At 40.8% G+C, this 20139-nt stretch overlaps 1 protein-coding gene across 3 annotated transcripts in view; it reads right to left on the reverse strand.

Annotated features, from left to right (window-relative positions):
• Positions 1-20139, reverse strand: part of PXDNL (peroxidasin like) — a 424019-nt gene that overhangs the window by 16184 nt on the left and 387696 nt on the right. For all 3 annotated transcript variants that reach the window (XM_058699364.1, XM_058699365.1, XM_058699366.1), the window contains exons 20-21: positions 6560-6662; positions 1091-1220 (exon numbers count right to left, since the gene is read on the reverse strand). In XM_058699364.1, coding sequence (XP_058555347.1) covers positions 1091-1220; positions 6560-6662 — 233 coding nt within the window. The remainder of the gene's footprint in view (positions 1-1090; positions 1221-6559; positions 6663-20139) is intronic.

A 20139-nucleotide genomic window follows, 5' to 3' on the forward strand; every position in this document is an offset into this window, starting at 1 on the left:
TTTCAGATTTATGTTCAGACTCAGATCGGACCCGTGACCGGACAAGTGGGCGTTCTGGTCACAAGGACGGGCACTGATGGGTAGGTAGAGCACTGATGCAGACCGTGGCTGCGGCCGGCCCCTCGGGGTGGCACACACAGCAAGCAGGTAATCGCCCATTTCTATGCGAGATGATATGTTTACGTTCACACGCAACAGTAATACATTGAGAGGGTTACTGTTCACAAAGTGCCCCTGCCATATAATCTCATATGATTCTCATTACGTTCCTGAAAGTCCAGAGGCCGGACACTTGCTCTGAGTGGTTACATAAATTGCCCAGGTCACACAACTCGTAAAATCGGAAGTTCCTGGCAGCAGACCCTGGGTTCTTCTCACACCCCCCGCAGTGCTTTCTGCCTCAAGGCGCTGACGGTACAAAGGAAAGCATATACTGAAGCCAGTAACACTGAAGTCAAAGAAACAGCCAGCATGGCACCGTGCCTTGAAAGAGATCAGACTCCATGTCTGAATCAAACCATCGAATTGCCGTTTCTAATCAAGCCAAATCTCTCATGGGTTCCTTCCCAAGTTTTAGGAAAAGTGAAATAAACCATGAGCCAGGACAACTGAGAAAATAAGCAAAAGTGCGGAGGCATGTGGAAATTTCATTTTCAACCATCACTTTTTCAGAAAAGGAAAGCCAGACAAAGCAGTAATCCCTAAGATGCTTGCTTGACTCCATTTCAAAAAAAAAAAAAAATTATAAGAAAAGCATGCGTTGTGCCTGTTACAAATTATCTACATCCACAGAGATGAAGAGAGACTCAAACACAACTATTTAGGGATGCACTGAGCAGGAACACAGCCCCCGACACAGGAACCCTTGTGTGCGGCACACATCGGCATTTAGTAGACAGGATGTGGGTTTTACCCAAGTCCTCCTTCCCTGAATTCCACTATTACAAGGAAGCTCTCCACGTATATAATAACCCCGTTTTATTATCCCGGCATTGTGCTACATACTTACAGAGTTATTGGTCAGATTTTTTTTAATCTATTTATTCCAATCTATACAATAAGGGCGCACTATTTGGGCGTGGGAACATACCTGTTCTCTGAGAGCTTTGATGGTTTTTTGAATTTCTGCTGCAAAATTGCCGAAATCGTGGGCAAACTCTGTTTTTGCCGGAAACGTCACATTTCTGCCATCTTCACCTACGGACAAGTGGTCTTGTTGCCTGTGTGTACAAGAAGCAAATAAAACGCTGAAACATAAAAGTTGCAGGATACAAAAAAAAAATCAACAAGTATTTCTCAGGCATTGGAATGTACATGGCATTCTCACTGCTGCTCTGTGTGACCATAAAACGAAAAAGAGGTGGGGGGCGCCTGGGGGGCGCCGTCGGTGGAGCGTCCGACTTCAGCCGGGTCACGATCTCGCGGTCCGTGAGTTCGAGCCCCGCGCCGGGCTCTGGGCTGATGGCTCGGAGCCCGGAGCCTGTTTCCGATTCTGTGTCTCCCTCTCTCTCGGCCCCTCCCCCGTTCGTGCTCTGTCTCTCTCTGTCCCAAAAATAAATAAAAAACGTTGAAAAAAAAATTAAAAAAAAAAAAAGAAAAAGATGTGACTGGAATTAGAAATTAAAATTAAATGGCACTTAAGGAGACAATCCAGAGTGTCACATCTGCTTCACACAGTTTACTTAAAATGATAAGGAAATGTTTCTTAGGAAATAAAAGGAATGCCATGAAGTATTACCTATCTATTTGATATATTATTTAGATCTCAAATTATGTCTTTGGCTAAAAATTGTTCATTTCGTTTCACAGTGAAAGAGCAGTGACAAATTAAATATTATATATTATATAGCACCCAGGTGGGAAAGTTCCTTGCTCTATTATAAATTCATGGCAAGAACCAAATTAAGATAAGAATACTAGTCTGACAAAAATCTAATCTTAAACCAGATGCAAAATAGCTCAGTATTGTCGATAATAAAAGGAAATAAAAATTCTCGGGCTGAATTTAAAAGATAATTCTTGGAGCTCAACTGAAGTTCTCAAAAGACAGAGGTAATTGGGGCGCCTGGGTGGCGCAGTCGGTTAAGCGTCCGACTTCAGCCAGGTCACGATCTCGCGGTCCGTGAGTTCGAGCCCCGCGTCAGGCTCTGGGCTGATGGCTCGGAGCCTGGAGCCTGTTTCCAATTCTGTGTCTCCCTCTCTCTCTGCCCCTCCCCCGTTCATGCTCTGTCTCTCTCTGTCCCAAAAATAAATAAAAAACGTTGAAAAAAAAAAAAATTTAAAAAAAAAAAAAAAAAGACAGAGGTAAATAATGAGTTCAGAAAACTGAAATGAAAGTTCCACCCATCTATGATTATGCTATCTTGTTAAAAATATTTATATATAAATTTGATTTACTTGACATGCTATGCCAAGTTTTCTTTTTTCTTTTTTCCAAATTTCGTTAAAAGTTGTTCCTTGTGAAGAAGTCGTCGTAACTTTCAAAACCGTTCCCCTTTGTTCTGCTTGATGTGTGTCCTCTATTGTTGAGTAAGAAAATGGCTTGCCAGACATGTCTTATGAGCTTGTAAAACAATTCCTAAACCAAGGACACGTTACAGAGTCTTCATCAGAGGGAGAGAAGTTAGAAAAAGGTAGCACTGGAAAAGAACAGAAGTTACCACTGCCAGTTACGCTCAGTCACTAGATCAACTCTATGTCCCTTAAGACACTGACTTAGAGGTGCCACGAATCAATAGGGGCCATACACCAGCTTTTACTATGATGCTGTGTTCAAATCAATTCAAGGTCACAAGTGTCAATATGGATGATATTAATGACAATGGATAATTTGAATTAAAATTATCTGAGATTTCTGTCTTCATAGTGCTCTCTCCTGTAAATCATCAGCGTCTAACCAGAGGGATTTAACCACAAAGAAGTCTGCATGATTGTCTAAAGGCATCACCAAGATCTAACGCGTTGAATGCAGGAACGTGGGGAGTAGCTGATATTGGCAAGACCGGATTTTACACTATCGGATGGTGTTTACAATGGAACAAGGATGGGGGGAGGTCATGTGACTGGCATTACACTACATAGATGTAGGGGTGCTTTCCAGCAAGGAGGCTGCTCACATTCTCTCAGAAAAGACTGGGTGACCAGCGAGCGGGAAATACAACATTTGTACGAGGAAGACAGAGAAAAAAGTAATGGCTTCTGCCTGGAGTAGGGGGTGTGGGTGAGTCACCGAGGCTAAATAAAGCAGACTGTAGTTCTTTACCCATTTCAGGGACCCTGCAGTTCTGATTGTTCTGCCCCGGAGGCCACATCATCACCTCAATCAAGGCACCCAGCGGTGCTAAGAGATACTTGAAACAGCCTTGTTTTTCAGATGAGAATACTGTAGCTTAGAAGGTTGTTAACATGTCCATATTCTACAGCTATTAAATTGCACAGCTAGATGCAAATCAGGATTTTTAGAAACAAAATTTAAAAGTCCTTTCTTAACCACACATTTGGGGCCTGATTAGATTTGTTTCAGGCAATGTGGAAGGAGAGAAAACAAACAAAGATACTAGCTGGGGAGATTATTGGTGGGTGGTGGTGGATGAAAGAAAACATGGACAGTATGGATGTTGTTGTATTTTAAATTCCCGTTTTTAAATATTTTATGAGAGAGAGAGAGAGAGAGAGAGAGCTAGCAAGTGGGGGAGGGGCAGAGAGAGAGGGAGTCTGAGCCTGGAGCCAGACACAGGGCTGGATCTCATGACCTGAGCCGAAATCATGAGCCAGATGCTTCACGACTAAGTCACCCAAGTGCCCCACTACATTTTCAATTCTTATTAGAAGCATGAAATTCAGCATGGAGTTTGTGATGAAAGAATAGTAATATTTGTCAAGTTAAAGTGATGCAAACTCATGAACAGTGTGTTGAAGTGAGGGAGGGTAAACGCAAGAAAGACAAATGTGTGGAGAAAAGCACGAGTGAAAAGCACGAGAAAAGCACGAGAAAAGCACGAGAAAAGCACGAGTCATAGCCTGCCTGCTCTGTGCACGGCGATCGAGGGGATCTGGCCCTGTAGGAGCCGGTCAGCAAACTCGGCCCGGTTTCCCCTGGAACGCCCCCCCCCCCCCCACCTTCCGTCATACGAATGTCTTGTGCCCGAGCAGCACAGAACCACCTACAATGGGTCACTGAAGTACGTCGCTACAGGACAAAACAAAGCTGCTATTATCTTTTTATTGTCACGTCAACGATAACTCCCAATTGCAAAGTGTGTGAGCGTAAAATACGGGAAGACTGGCAGGAGGCTGAAATTGAAATCGTCCAACCTGTAGCCGAGTGACAAAAGGCCGCATGTGAGCGCAACTTCGACAAGGTCACCATCATCTTAAGAGTGTGGATAATATCATACATTCAGTTATCACCTCCAAACAAGTGAAATGAATCTTTTCGAAGGACCTGGATGTGGCCGTGGGGAGAGGAGGGGGCAGAAGGCAGGTACTGGCTGTGCTGTCCTTGCCACATAGGTGTGGACGTGACTGTCAGAGCCACATCCCCATTGACATCTTGTAAGAAAAGAAAACCCGCCTGCAAATATGTGGGCCAACATCTATTTCCAAGTTTTCTCTGGTGAAGCATGTCATGGAGGAGAGTGAATTACAAAGCAAATGAAATGCTAAGTTACGTAAGGGCCCAGTGACTGTTTCCTGCCACTTAGATTATTTACAGATGGTTCTCACTGGGGCTCCAGCTCCTGGTCAGTGGTCCAATTATCTTGCAAGAAGGGGCCCCAGGAACATATGGAATAGGTTTCCTTCCTTAGCGTGGAATTAAAGCCCTTTCTTTCCCTGCCTCCATCTCCTTTTATAGAACATTCTTCCGGAATGCTCTTCATCCCTAAGCACTGAACACACCTGCTTGTTCAGACACTCCAGCCTTACCACTCTCCAAACACACACCTCACTTTTCTTTGCTCTCATGACTACGCTCACTGTTCTTCCACACTGGTAAGCCCTAAACCTTCATCAAAACCTTAGTCGCTTTCGCAAGATACTGCCTCTGCCTAGGCTAAAGGCCCAGAAGAACTAACTACACCTTGTTCTGAACCACACGGCATCCGAATTCGATTTTGTATCAGTACCTGCACGAGCGCTTTTGTTCAATGAGTTACTATTTGCGTAGTATTTAAAAGAATGTTCGGCATATAGTGAGCACGGGAACAGCATTTGCTATCCTGGCTTTTATGGAATGCCTATAAAACGCCACATCCCACATTACCATTAGGTGCTTCACATAGACGTATTCCCAACATAACAATCCCAGAAAGTACCGCCCATTTTACAGTCGAGGAAGCGGAGATTCTGAAATTTTACATGACTTGGAATTATGTAGTGGAAACGCCATGAACCTGTGCCAGAATCTGAAGCCTTTACCCGTCTCTCTCATCAGATGACCCTGCCTCCCCTCCTAGACGGCAAATCTTACAAGACAGTAAGTAAATCTTACTTCACAAATTCCCACTTTAATTGAAGACAGGAACTTCAATGATGTACTTTGAATTTGGCTGAATTAGAATACTTAGGAGGCTGGGGCGCCTGGGTGGCGCAGTCGGTTAAGCATCCGACTTCAGCCAGGTCACGATCTCGCGGTCCGTGAGTTCGAGCCCCGCGTCAGGCTCTGGGCTGATGGCTCGGAGCCTGGAGCCTGTTTCCGATTCTGTGTCTCCCTCTCTCTCTGCCCCTCCCCCGTTCATGCTCTGTCTCTCTCTGTCCCAAAAATAAATAAATAAAAAAAATAAAAATAAAATAAAAATAAAAATAAAAAGAATACTTAGGAGGCTGCTATGAAGGACAAAGTTATTAGTGTGTGGTCACAACGTACCCCTCCTAGGGGGCTGTGAATTACAAAGGTTCTGTTTGTTTGTTGTTTTGGGTAATTTAATTACACAAGCATCTACTGATATTTACTCAGTGAAAAGGAGCTACTTGAATATATCCTGTTTCCGTGTTCAGAAGCTTCTGAGACAATGTGAGGAGAAACGTTGCAAAGAAGTAACCATAGATGAAGCTCGTATATAAGTGTCAAAAGACAAGTCCTAACAAATTTCAAAGTAACAAGATAGACATTTCCCGATTTCCCAAGAGTTCAAAAATATCCCATCTTGGTCACAAATTAAACCTTCCTTGCAACCGACTGTACATGAACTAAACTCAACTTAACTTGATAAACATTATTGCTTTTCTTACAAACAATATGCTGAGTTTCCTATTTTCAAAAAGAATTTAAAACACAGCAATATCCATAATGCGATTTAAGGAATCGAAAATAACACTCACGATGTGCAATGTTCTGTACTTTGTTGAGAAGCACTTACTGCCAAGCCTGCCCTGGATATGATGTTCACAGTGAAAAGGGACCCGTATTTATCACAAAATTTATTTATTTGTCCATCTTCGTGTAAGTTATCCTGCATGTAAATGAGTCGACTGTGGTTCCTATAAAACCCCTCAAACTGTACATTTGAAGCAAATCTCTAGTAAACAGCCTAAAGAAATTAAATACTTCTGTACATACCCACGTAAGTCCTTATCTTGCTCGTCAGGATAGCTGTATTGAGCAGAGCGTTTCTTTTGAGACTCTTGTGTGAATGCTCTCAACTGTCCTCTGCTCCTACAGCCTGTGGGGGAAAAGCATCCACATGAGCGTCGTGTGACATTGGCATTACCGTCCTGATTAGCACTTGAGCTGAGGAGGGGGGTGCAAGGCCCTTCAGTCAGCGCAGTGTGGCCGAGGACACGGCTCACCGGAGGACTTGACAATGAGGAAAGGAACAAAACTGCAGTAGACAGAATGCTTGAAATTCCGAGCCCTTCAAGTTACTTTACCTACCCTGCCTACCAACTCAAGATGAGTTTTTTTTAACATTTATTTATTTTTGAGACAAAGAGAGACAGAGCATGAACGGGGGAGGGTCAGAGAGAGAGGGAGACACAGAATCCGAAAAAACAGGCTCCAGGCTCTGAGCCGTCAGCACAGAGCCCGATGCGGGGCTCGAACTCACGGACTGGGAGATCATGACCTGAGGCGAAGTTGGACGCTTAACCGACCGAGCCACCCAGGTGCCCCAAGATGAGTTTTTTTTAAATGATCTTGACTGCACAACAATGTGCACTGAGTTAACACGACTGGGCTGTGCGCATAAAATGGTTAGTGAGCACGGGAGATTTCACGTTCTGTGTAGAAGTAATGGTGTTTTTCGCCACAATTAAAAAAATATAGGAGAACGGTATGAAAATTGTTATGTAAATATGAAACGACAACAAAAAATGCCCTTTAAATTTCATCTGAAAATAGCTGGACTGGAAACAAGGTATATTGAGAAGAAGAAAAAACAATGATAGAAGAACCTACTTTTCCAGAGAGCAAAACTACTAAACCTCAAAAAAAAAAAAAAAAAAAAAAAAAATTAAATAAATAAAATAAAATAAACAAACAAATAAATAAAGGAATTTTTAATACTCGTGGAAAAACTAGATGGAAGAGGAACATGATAACTATCCCAGAGCATTTCACCATGCAGTTGAAACTAAAAGATTACACTGGGCAGCATACATTGGAGGGGAACAAGGACTTACCCTATAGCTTTTTGTGTTGGGCAGTTATCCAGTTATTTCTAAGGGAAGGGGGAGTAAAGACAACTTACAACTTCACCTTAAGTATATGAAAATTAAAATCAAGAGGAACGTGGCCCATGATAAATTGCTGAGCAAAGCTGAAGACTGAGTTTTTCAAACAACATAATGAACTGCAAATTCTGTAAAATTTGACACAAAATGAAAAAAAAAAGGCTTCATTATACAGTATGAACTCACCAATATTAAAACATATAGAAAATAAACTGAAATGAAAACATGTCAAAATGGTAACACTGATGTGTCTAGAACACTGGTTACATTTGTTATTTCTTTTTTCTTATTCTACCTCCTTTGTTTTTTCCCAGTTTTCCATGAGAAAGTCATTATTTATACAACTTAATAACAGTAAATGTGGGGGCACCTGGTGGCTCAGTCAGTTGGGTGTCCGACTTCAGTTCATGGGTTCTAGCCCCACGTCGGGCTCTGTGTTGACAGCTCGAAGCCTGGAGCCGGCTTCAGAGTCTCTGTCTCTGCCCCTCCCCCACCCATGCTCTGTCTCTCAAAAAACACACAAATGTTTAAAAACTTTTTTTTCAAAAACCAGTAAATGTAAGTAAGCGGAGAGAAATGGGTTATCCCAAAGTCTGAGTCACTTCAAAGGGGGTGAGCCCCGGGACAGGTGGGAGACTTCAGACAATCAAGGGGGAACATGAAACTACAGAATTCCTGGGGACACAGAAGTAGTCAAGAAGGGAGGTGTCACTGTGGCAATGACAAACTACCTCAACTGGGCAGCTCTGCTGATCAACTGGTGGGAAATGCATGTTGCTGAAACCATTTCTTATGTTACTTTTGAAACTAGAGTTTGCAGACATTATAGATAAAGCTATGCATTACACTAACAGATCTATACAGGCTTATTTTTACACCACTGCCTCAACCTAGCACCTCATCAATAATCAGCAGTCCACAAATATCTGCAGATCTAGGTGAGAAACAAAGAAGTAGGAATGAGAACAAAAAGAACCCAGCTAAAAACATTAGGTTTAACTCATGTAATAAAACATAGTTTTTCTCTTTCAGAACAATAGATCATTGTTGGCAATGAATATTTAGGTGGAACTTCCTAAACGAAGGTATTACACTAAGCAATGCAGGGAAAATCGAAAGGAATAAGGTGTGGTTCTCCGTGTTGAAGAGTTTGCAAGTGGAAAAACATGGCATTTCCAGTCAAGCAAGTATCTCCCCTTCTAATTCTCATTAAAAAGGAAAAACTGTAAAGAAAAGGGACTGCAGGTCAACTCACATTATCTGTTGTCTTTCATTTTTGTTTTTTGGGAGACAGAACTTCAGAATGTATTTTAAAGCACCAACAGATTATGCAAGGTCATATACATAAAACCCAAAGGCAAAGAGTGGTCTTTGTAATGTCAGGCATACAGCGTTGCACATTATGTGGACAGAAACACAGACAAGCACTCCCCCCACCCGTGTTTCACCAGAGAAGGAGCACTGAGAGTTTCTATCAGTGGAGGATTGGGTGGGCAACCCACTAGGGCTGCAGTGACCATGCAGGTCTTTTAATGTGGCAGCTGTTTGAGTCCTGACATCTTTTTTTAAAAAATTCACTTTGGCATTATCCCTAGTTATATATAGCTGAAGAAGCAAAGCATCCTTGATTGCTGAATATTTGGCTCTTGTGCAAACAACATCTGAATTTAAACAGTATGTTAATTTGGTAGATGCTTTGGTTTTACACCTCTGCTTATATATCTGATATAAATATGTATATATACTTGTTCGAACTCTGTTCTTAGGCTTGACGTCAATTATTTATTTGAAACTTTGTCATAACGTGTGGTGGATATTTTTATCCCTATTGTGAACTTGAGGAACCTAAGGCACAGAGAAGTTACACTGCCTTCTCTGAGGTACTCCAGCTTTTATAGAAGGGGCAGGAGTTGAATCCAGACATTTGGACTCAAAGGTCCAACGTTTTTTAAAAAAAAAAAAAATTGTTTTAATGTTTATTTTTGAGAGAGAGAGAGAGTTTGAGCGGCGAAAGGGCAGGGAGAGAGGGAGACACAGAATCTGAAGGAGGCTCTGAGCTATCAGTACAGAGCCCGATGCAGAGCTCAACCCCATGAACCGCGAGATCACGACCTGAGCCCAAGTCAGAAGCTTAACCAACTGCGCCTCCCAGGCGCCCCTCAAAAGTCCAAAGTCTTAACTGCTACACTATACCAAAGAATGAGAAATATACAAATAACAAGATTAAAACTCTTAGATATGTTTGTGAACTTCAAAATAATGGTACCATTCTTTGTTAACGAAATGAACGGATAGATGAGTGAATGAATGAATGAATGAATGAATGAATAGGGCTAGTTAATGACTTGAATTCAAATCGGCTCAAAAGTATTGTCAAATTTCTGGTCTACATATGACTTGGGGGTGGGGCACAAATAAACACAGCAGCTCCTGCTTCAGGAATAGCATCAGGAAGTGTGGATGAAGACAAAGCAACATGGCTCGTTTCCAAGAAACCTCAGGCAATGTGTGTGTGCGCCAGTATGTGGAACTTCCCATCCGCCACAGCCTTCGCTGTCCTCCCCAACCCATCCCTTAGCCTGTGTCCCATGAATCAAGGCCTAGATCTTTACTGAACCAAAAGAAATCCCTCCCTGTGTGCACATCTCCTCTCTCTTCATTTCTCTCAACGGCGCCATTGGTGGCTCACCACCCAGCGCCAACTTTATTTGATCTCACCCGAGTAACAAACACCACAGGTATCGTGTCACCATCTCTAAGAAGCCTTTCTTGAACTGCTAAGACCAGGTGAGATGGAAATTCATCACCTTCTCTTAACGCTCTGCGCACACCTATCTACCACTCGCCGTTGGCTCAGAAGATATCAGAGAGGAGGGCCAGTTTATCCTCACCAAGTAGTACAGTACCTGCACATGATACATACTCAATAAATATTTGAATGAATGAATGAATGAATGAATGAATGAATGAAATCGAAGAGGACGAACCATTATTTTTAAATATCCAGTTTCTTGTCATTTTCTGTGTTTAAGAGTTTGATTGCAAGAATCAAACTGTCTGGCTTTGTACCACGTCTTCCACATTTCAATCATATTAGTTTGGATAAGCAATTTGAACTTGCTGACTCCGCTCTCATCAGTACAGAGCTCGGTAACACAATTTGTCCCATGGACTTGGTGAGAGGATTAAATGAGCTAAGAGGAGCAAAGCACTCGGCAAGAATGCCAGGCACAGAGGAAGCTCAAACATGGCCCTTATTTCTGGAATAAATTTTAGAGAATAAGATAAGTGAGTTATTTAGTTCATAAACAACTTTTGCATAATGTCAGTTATAAATGTTTTTGTTCATAAGCATACAACTGGCATTCAAAAAATGTCCTTGAATGAATTAAAACTTAATGTGTTTGTAGGCAGATTTTTTTTTTCAAGGCAATTCCAAGTGAGTTTAAAAAACAATCCCCCCCGCTCCCCGAATCATTGTTAACACTTCAGGATTTTTTTTCTTTGTAGTGAAAAACAGCACAGAACAATTTGCTGAATTTGTACAAAAGCAACAATTTGCTATTTAAATGCACCATCAAATTAAACGAGTAGAAACATGGTGTTAGTCTGCTTGGCAGTGAGTACTGAAAAAAGGAAAGTTTATTTAAATAGGCATGTAGAATCTAATAATGTCCCTAAGAGTCATATCCGAACTTAGACCCCATCTAGTCTGGCCCAGAGGTGGACACATGGTAAGGAGACATGTCAGGACAAGGGGTATAGACACTGATGATTGATTTAATGAAGTCAGAGGATTCAGCATGATGCCTTAGGAACAGGCCTGGATATTCTCACTCATTGGAGTGGACGGACATTCCTTGATGGGTGAACAAATAAAATTCAAGTAGGGGAAGTGAAGCCACCGTGATTCAGGCAGTCGCACATTTCCGTGAATTGATCAAAACCCTGCAACTCTGGAATATCGGTGTCCTAATGCTGCATTACACATATTAAAAATATATCAATGATGACAGCCTTAAAAACTGGCAAAAATATGTAACACTGTTTTAAGTTATCTTCGGCATTTGTTTCTTAACATTTTAGTGCTTCTCATTTGCTGGCGAGAAGAGAAAAAGGAAAAAAAAGGTACAGACAAAAACTTAAAGAAACATAATAAAAATGACAATCAATTTTGGGGGGAGTTTGAGAACAACTCTACTCAATGCTGTGGTTTTATACTGTATTTATATAATACAACAGCCAACTTTAATTCCTAGCTCCTGGTTCCTATGAAGGAACCAAGTATATGAACATTTCCTATCTTTAGATGGTGTTTCATCTGAATTAGTGAGCAATACTGAACTTTCCCAGTTGTTTTGAAGGGAGGGGTCACAGCAGAAAACCATGGATATTTCTTCATACGCTTATCAGCATTCCATTTTCTTTTCACCTTACAACTGTATCAATTGTCTACTGCAGTGTAACAAGTTACCACACATTGGCTTCAAACAACAGAAAGGCATTTTTTCTGGATTGAACGATGCTCCCCCTGAATTCATATGTTGAAGTCCTAACCCATAATCCCCCGTACCTCCGACTGTAACCCTATTTGGCCAAAGGGCCACTGCAGATGTAATTAGTTAAGAAGAACTCACACTGACGGAGGGTGGGTCCTAATCCCGTGTGCCTGGTGTCCTTATACAAAGGGGAAGCTTGGACACAGATACACAAGTGGAAACCCATGTGAAGATGAATGTAGAATCTGGGGTGAATCAGGAGACGCCAAGTAATGTCAATGCCAGCAACCACGGGAAGCCGGGGGACAGGCAGAGAACAGAGTCTCCTTCGCGTCCTGTAATCAGTACCTACAATTCTTCTGACCTCCAAAATGGTAACACAAGAAATGTCTGCTCTTCAAGCCACCCAGCCGGGGGTATCTCATTATGGCAGCCTTAGAAAACTAAAGTGTTCCTTATTTAAAATATTAATTTATTATTGAAGCATTAAATATTCCACCTAATTTTCATTACCTTCTTGACAAACTATCTGTTCAAATGATTTAAAAATGCCTAAGTAACAATTGTATTTAATTTTTTTTTAGTGTTTATTTATTCTTGAGAGACAGAAAGTGAACTGGGGAAGGGAAGAGAGAGGGAGACACAGAAACAGAAGCAGGCTCCAGGCTCCAAGCTGTCAGCACAGAGCCCGGCGCGGGGCTCGAACTCACGGACCGCGAGATCATGACCTGAGCCGAAGTCGGCCGCCCAACCGACTGAGCCACCCAGGTGCCCCAGATATTACCTCTTATAAATTGATCTCATCAATAATATTCAAATACAATTCCTTTAAAGTGTGCTAAATAGATGCTAAGATATTTCACACATTAGCATTTCTAACTGTGACACTTAAAGATTGTTAAATAAAAGTAGACCTTGTTTCCACTAATGCTTTCTTCCTTAAATTCAACTTTTTAAAATATTGTTATTGCCACTCATGTTTCTATCTTTTCATGTGCCTGACTTACTTTACCTATGCTTTTATATTTATACATGCTAAATATTTGGCTTATGTATGTGTCTTGTAATGATGTAGAGTTAAAATTGCTTTTGGATACAGCTAAGACTTTTCTACTTTTAATAATTCTCTTAGTACACTGAAACTTCAGCTACATGTGATTCTTACTAGCTTCCTTTAATTTTTGCTTATGGTTCATCAGTGTTTCCTTTAGTTTCTACATAGTTGATTTTATTCCCCTAGTGATCTGCCAAGGTTACATCCTTTGTTACTGGTAAGTAACTTAATACTTCATGGGACCACACTTCACTATCAGTGTCAATACTTAAACATCACTAATAATTCTAAATATAATGAGGATTTTTTTTTAATTTTACAGTAACACTAAACGGGACTTGGTTACCAGAAAAACAAATTTTGGGGGTTAAGAGGCCTTTCCCTAACTTAAACAACTTAATGGAACCATGCTTATTTAACAACCTACTTCTGATAGAAGACTTTTTTTCCCCACTGGGATGTCACAGATTGTAAATAAATGCAGAAGGCTGTATTTGGAAGATAACTCAATATCCTCAGAACTTACGAGATGTCATTTTCCAGTGAATACCTCACGCCGCATGTAAAGTCAATAGTATCAGAATTGGATTCATTAACTGTATCCCCACTGGAACACATCATATTTTGTATCATTTCAGGGCTGTTCAGAGCAACTTAATCCCGCTCATGAGGTTTGTTCTCACCTCAAGGTCAACACGCTTTTCATAGAAAAGACTACACCAGCACAGCCAAGGAGAGGGGGGAGATGTCCCAAGGCACGCTATTAGAAACAGCAACAACTTTCAAAGACAATCCTGAGAACGCTGTTGCAAATTAATTAGTTCATTAAAGCTTTATAGAAGTTGCTGAAATCTTACTTCTTTAGCAACACTTTGAAGGCTTTTTGTAAGTTAAGCATGAAACAGCCATAACGTCATGAAATATTATGGTAATAAAATCAGTCTCTTATGGAAGAAATTAAACTTTCATTAGTTTACAAACATAAGCACAATTTATTTGAACTGAAGTCAAGAGTAAACATAAATATATTTACATTTGTATGTAAAATATACTGTATTTAAAATTACTTGATGCTTTAAAGACAGAACTTAACGTAAACGATGCAGCTGGAAACTGCAAGACCAGATGGTTCCATAAATCCCAGGAGAAAATATACATCTGTTGGCTCTTTGTGAAATTGTTTTATTTTAAAGAAGTTTTATTTAGTCAAGTGGCATGGTGTCTTAATACATCACCTGCATTAGATGTTATTTTTAATTTCTAAAATGAGTGGGGAATAAATCATTTTCTGTTTGATACTTAAGGAAATGTTTTATGCTCTATGTAAAATCCATTTTATCAGTACAGTGAGATTTATTTGATTTATGGCACAAACAAATGTGCCAATTATATAGTCTGCTGAAATACGTAGGCTGGCAATAAGGACTTGTGAATATTGCTATTTGCATCTGTGAGGTCTATAATATTATGCAAAGACTCTTGATCTATTGATTAAATGATACTAAAAATTAGTTTAAATTGATGGTAAAATGTCAAGAGTGTTGCATTTACAATGTTAGTACAGGATTCTAAAAAGGAAGGGCATCCAGCTAAAGAAAAGTTCCTATATTTACTACGGGTAAAAGGGACTTACAGAAAGTAGAGAGAAAACAAAACGAGCTATGACACTACAGGGTAAGAAAAGGAGAAACCAAAACAAAACCTGGACTTGAACCTGAGATCTGTGTTCTATCTCGAGCTGTGCTAATAAATAACAAGGGCAGGTTCCTCGGATGTTTGCAATGTTTGCTTCCTCATCTCAAAATGAAGTGGTATATATATATATATATATATATATATATATATATATATACTTTTAAGTTTATTCATTTCTGAGAGAGAGAGAGAGACAGAGCATGAGCGGGGAGGGGCAGAGAGAGAGGGAGACACAGAATTGGAAGCAGGCTCCAGGCTCCGAGCTGTCAGCACAGAGCCGGAACTCATAAGTTGTGAGATCACGACCTGAGCTGAAGTTGGATGCTTAACCAACTGAGCCACCCAGGCGTCCCATGTCTCTTGGTTTTTTCAAATCAGATGATCTCTCAGGTTATCTCTAGCTCTGAAGACCTATAACTAAGATAACTAAGGGATAAAAAGAACGTAGAAATATAATGTGAAATGCTTTATGCTTTATAAATTATGTTAAGTGTTATATTAAATTTCAATGAAAATCTAAGAAATCTTGCATTATCTTACGTGCTGGTAAAATAAGTCCGTGACCTTTTTTTTTTTTTAATTTTTTTTAACGTTTATTTATTTTTGAGACAGAGAGAGACAGAGCATGAACGGGGGAGGGTCAGAGAGAGAGGGAGACATGGAATCTGAAACAGGCTCCAGGCTCTGAGCTGTCAGCACATAGCCCGACACGGGGCTCGAACTCACGGACTGTGACATCGTGACCTGAGCTGAAGTCGGACGCTTAACCAACTGAGCCACCCAGGCGCCCCTCAACTTTCTTTTTTTAATGTTTATTTTTTTATTTATTTTTGAGAGAGAGAGAGAGCTAGAAAGTAAGTAGGGGAGGGGCAGAGAGAGAGGGAGACAGAGAGAATCCCAAGCAGGCTCCACGCTATCAGCACAGAGCCCAGTGCAGAGCTTGAAGCCATGAACCGTGAGATCAAGACCTGAGGGGAAAACAAGAATCAGACACTTAACTGATGGAGCCACCCAAGCATCCCAAGATTTGTAACTTTCTTATTAAATTTATTCATTCTGTCGTTGGCTAATCTTGATTGCTATGATCTTTTGATAATTAGAAGTTTAGCAATTCCCTTGCAAGGTTTCAGTGATTCTCAGTCCTTCAAATCAAATCAAATCAAATCAAATCAAATCAATACTTTGAATATGTGCTCCTTATAAGATAACTTCCACAGCTAAGGCTCTGTTCTGGACCTCTCTTTGTTCCTCATGTTTTTCTCTATATTTTTGGTAAGAACTTACTGTTTTCTAGCTCATACCTATGGCATCGAACTCCTACTTTCCTGCTGGCTGAAGTAAAAGTAACACCAAATCAAGCAATTTATGCATCTGATAATTGTCTCCACAAACTGCCCTGATGTTTATATACACTCTGAATCAACCTATTAAGTTGTTTTGACATAATACAGACATACATGTCTACAGACAGGACATGTCTGAATAGCATTTTTCTCACATACTCAGAAAAAGAGAAATCTCACGAACAGTAGGTACAATAATCTTTACGAGAATCTTCCATGATTTGAATTAGAATATTATTTCTTTACTCCATACCAATAGTAATCATTCCAGAGTGCTAGATTTAAAGACTAACTCATAAGCATCCTAGTTTTCCGCTGTATCCCTTGTACCAAACACATGCATCTTGTTATCAGAACCAGCTTATGCCTCCCATGTTGTCTTCGTCATTCTCCCACATTCTCTGATACTAACAGCATCGGCTGTTCAAATTACGGGTTCCTTGAGTGACTGGTTCCTGAAGCATATCATCTTGGTAGACGGCATCCAGTTGTCTTTAGATACTTTCAAATAAATCAGTTCACACATATTTAGCTGTAGTTTGCTCATATTGACAGAATCGGAGTCAACAGAGAGGATGGTTTAAACCTGTGTGTCAAATAAACTGGGCAGAGAAGTAAACCCATAAGGCAGAGAAGCTGGGCAGAGAAAGAAACCCACAAGGCAAAAGGCAGAAAGCAGGCAATGACCAAATGGAACTAACAAGATGTCTAGGCAAGTTTTCCTGGTGTCCCTAAGTTTTTGGAGTTTAGCTGTGTGATTTTTGTTTTTAAACAGAGGGATGTATGGATTTATTTTGGGTCTGGAAGGAAACGGATCAGATCAGGGGTACCTGGGTGGCTCAGTCAGTTAAGCATCTTACTTCGGCTCAGGTCATGATCTCATGGTTTGTGAGTTTGAGCCCCACATCGGACTCTGTGTGGACAGCTCATAACCTGGAGCCTGCTTCCGATTCTGTGTCTCCCTCTCTCTCTGTCCTCCCTTTCTCATGCTCTGTATCTCTCTCTCTCTCTCAAATGTAAATAAACATTAAAAATTCAAAAATAAATTAAAAATAAAGAATTTGATACATTATAATAGGGTTCTTAGAAAATAACTAACTTGCAAAATCAGAATATTGAAGCAACTGTAAACCATGCAACATGAAGAAAATGGGGAGTTTAGGGATGTCTACTTAATGAACAGATAGATGTACTGCAGAAAAAATAATCATCTTTAACAGATAGATGTCATATCCCAAGTTTCTCCACAAGGAAACAAAATGACCAAATAGAAACCTGTGAGAAGTTTGATCTGACTACAATATTAAAAATAAATCCTAATAAGTCCTCTTTAAACGAAACAGTCTCTTAAAATAGGCTTAGAGACAGTGGGATTTACATCTGCCCAGACAACGGGACAGGAGAGAGCACGAAGGACACAGTAAACAGTTAAAATGTGTTTTGCTTTTTCCTTGTGGTAACTCCTGAGTTTCTACATAAGAAGGCTTTTCATCTTCAAAGACACCAGGGTTTTGTAACTGAGTTTTAGGTCCTACCTTAGGTTCAGATCAAAACTAGCCTTCTCACAGCTTGCTTCAGTATGTTTTTAGCCCACACAAAAGTGTGCGTAAAATGATTAAACAGGAACCTCCACGACCTTCAGCAACCACATCTGCTGGTTAACGCTGTCACATAGGACAGCTCATGAACCCATGCCTCCCCCAAAGAGCTTAGACCTTGATCAGAAGGTCTTGCTCAACAAAAGGCAAGAAGAAACGTGCCTACCTTGCCCCCTGGAGGATGCCTTAGGAGCTGCAGGGATTCCCGCCCGGGCACGAGGCGCTGCCTGGGACCCTGCAGGCCAATGCATGCACCAGGGCCCGCAGAGGGCCGCGCTGAGGCCCTGAGAAAGGGCAAGGCCATGTCCTCCTAAGGGGTCCCTGGCATCTGGGGAGCTGTCCAGCCTGGGAAGAGAACTAGGCAGCTCAGCTCTGGAAGGACTTGACATGGAGATTTCTGTGGTTTCCCTGATAGCTTCTGCCCCTTCTGCTGGGGATCTCCACTTCTCAGAAGGTGGAGACCATCATGGGGAGATGGGCTGCCTTCCTGGAGCCTGGGAGAGGCTGATCACCTTCTGCAAGGTTTTTTGGCCATGGAGGTAATGTCAGCAACCGGACCTGAGCCCCCATGATCCAAGAGAGGAAAAGTAAGTGTCCCTTCCAGGAACCGCAGAGCCAAGGCAAGAATGGGAGACGATACACCCACGGGTCAGAAGAGACAGAGAATTAGGGTGAAGGAATTGAAGGCAGGGCAAATGATGCGGAGAAAAGCTTCCTAAAGCTTAATTAGATGATGTTGGAACTAAGAAAGTAAAGAGCAATTGAAAGGGAGGATAGTTCCTGTTGAGACTGAAATTAATGAATTTGATATCAGTGGTCATATGCAAAAAATACATCAGAACATTTAGCAAAATATAAGAGGTTGAAATAGGAAGGATAAGAAAAAAGATTTGGAGGGTAAATTGTGCAGGCCTGACGCCCAAGGATATTTCGAAAGAAAAATATATTTTATACAATATTTAAGGAATATATATATATATATGTAGTAACTAAGGAATATGAGATTCACACTTCCCTTTGTCGAAGAAACTGCTAAGTTTGAGACTGAGTTGGTAAGAAAAATTACATCTAGGCAGAGCGCCTGGGTGGCTCGGTCGGTTAAGCGTCCAACTTCGGCTCGGGTCATGATCTCAAGGTTCGTGATTTCGAGCCTTGCGTGGGGCTCCGTGCTGATGGCTTTGAGCCTGGAGCCTGCTTCCCATTCTGTGTCTTCCTCTCTCTCTGCCCCGCCCCCACTCATGCTCTGTCTCTCCCCGTCTCTTAAAAATGAGTAAATGTTAAAAAAAATTTTTTTTAATTTAAAAAACATATATCCTTTAACAAAGCAACTTTACTCTTTTGTATATAATCCAGCCTGGGGGGATATCAGCGTTGGTATTTAAACGGCTACATAAATGTTGACATACGCAAATATGCCCATTAATGACTTAGGGATATTGATACAATGGTGTGAAACAAACCTAAATGTATGACATAATATGACAAATGACATGCAAACTGAAAATGAAATGCAACTCGATACCCTGAGTTACTGCACCACTTCATAGCCTACACAAACGCACAGCATCGCAGCTCTCTAAGTGACATTCAAGTCCCGCGTCCATCTTTTAGGTCTTATGCCTTCTACCTACAAAGAATAATAATATATAGTTATCTAAACCTCAAGTGCATTTACATTATTACTGTTTTGGAATGTGTTTGTGCATTTAGGACAGGAACAATTTCCCCATGATTTTTTTTTTTTTTTTTTTGTAGTTAAATTCAAATTTGCAACTTTGGATAATCAGTATTCACCAGTAAGCCACTATTTACGGGCAACAGAAGCAAAGAAATCGTCTTGAAAAAAATTTCTTCTTCAAAAGAAATACACACAGTTTACTTGAGGGTGAGTTTGATAATACCTTTCCTTCTAATAAAGATAAACCACTAAGATTGCCTGGAGCGTCTGTTCAAATCCCAAACAGGGCTCCGTTTTTCTCTAGGACAACGTCGGTTAAAACAATTAAATCACTTAAGCACCCTTACTGTATTCATCTTAATCTGAGAATGAGAGAATCAGAGAAGAGTGAAGGATTCTTCAACAGGAATGAGAACACGAGTAAGACAAGTATAATGATTAGTATAAATAGTGATTTCTAGGTCCTCTCATACATCCTCTCAATACATCCACTAACGCGTTGGGCAAGTAACAACTTGAGGTCTGAGCTGGGGACACAATGTGGCTGATACATTTCTGGCCCCAGTTAACGCAGACCACTACAATGTCTGGCCTCAGGAAA

The sequence above is a fragment of the Neofelis nebulosa genome, chromosome 14 (genome assembly GCF_028018385.1).
Source record: "Neofelis nebulosa isolate mNeoNeb1 chromosome 14, mNeoNeb1.pri, whole genome shotgun sequence".
NCBI classification, from domain to species: Eukaryota; Metazoa; Chordata; class Mammalia; order Carnivora; family Felidae; genus Neofelis; species Neofelis nebulosa.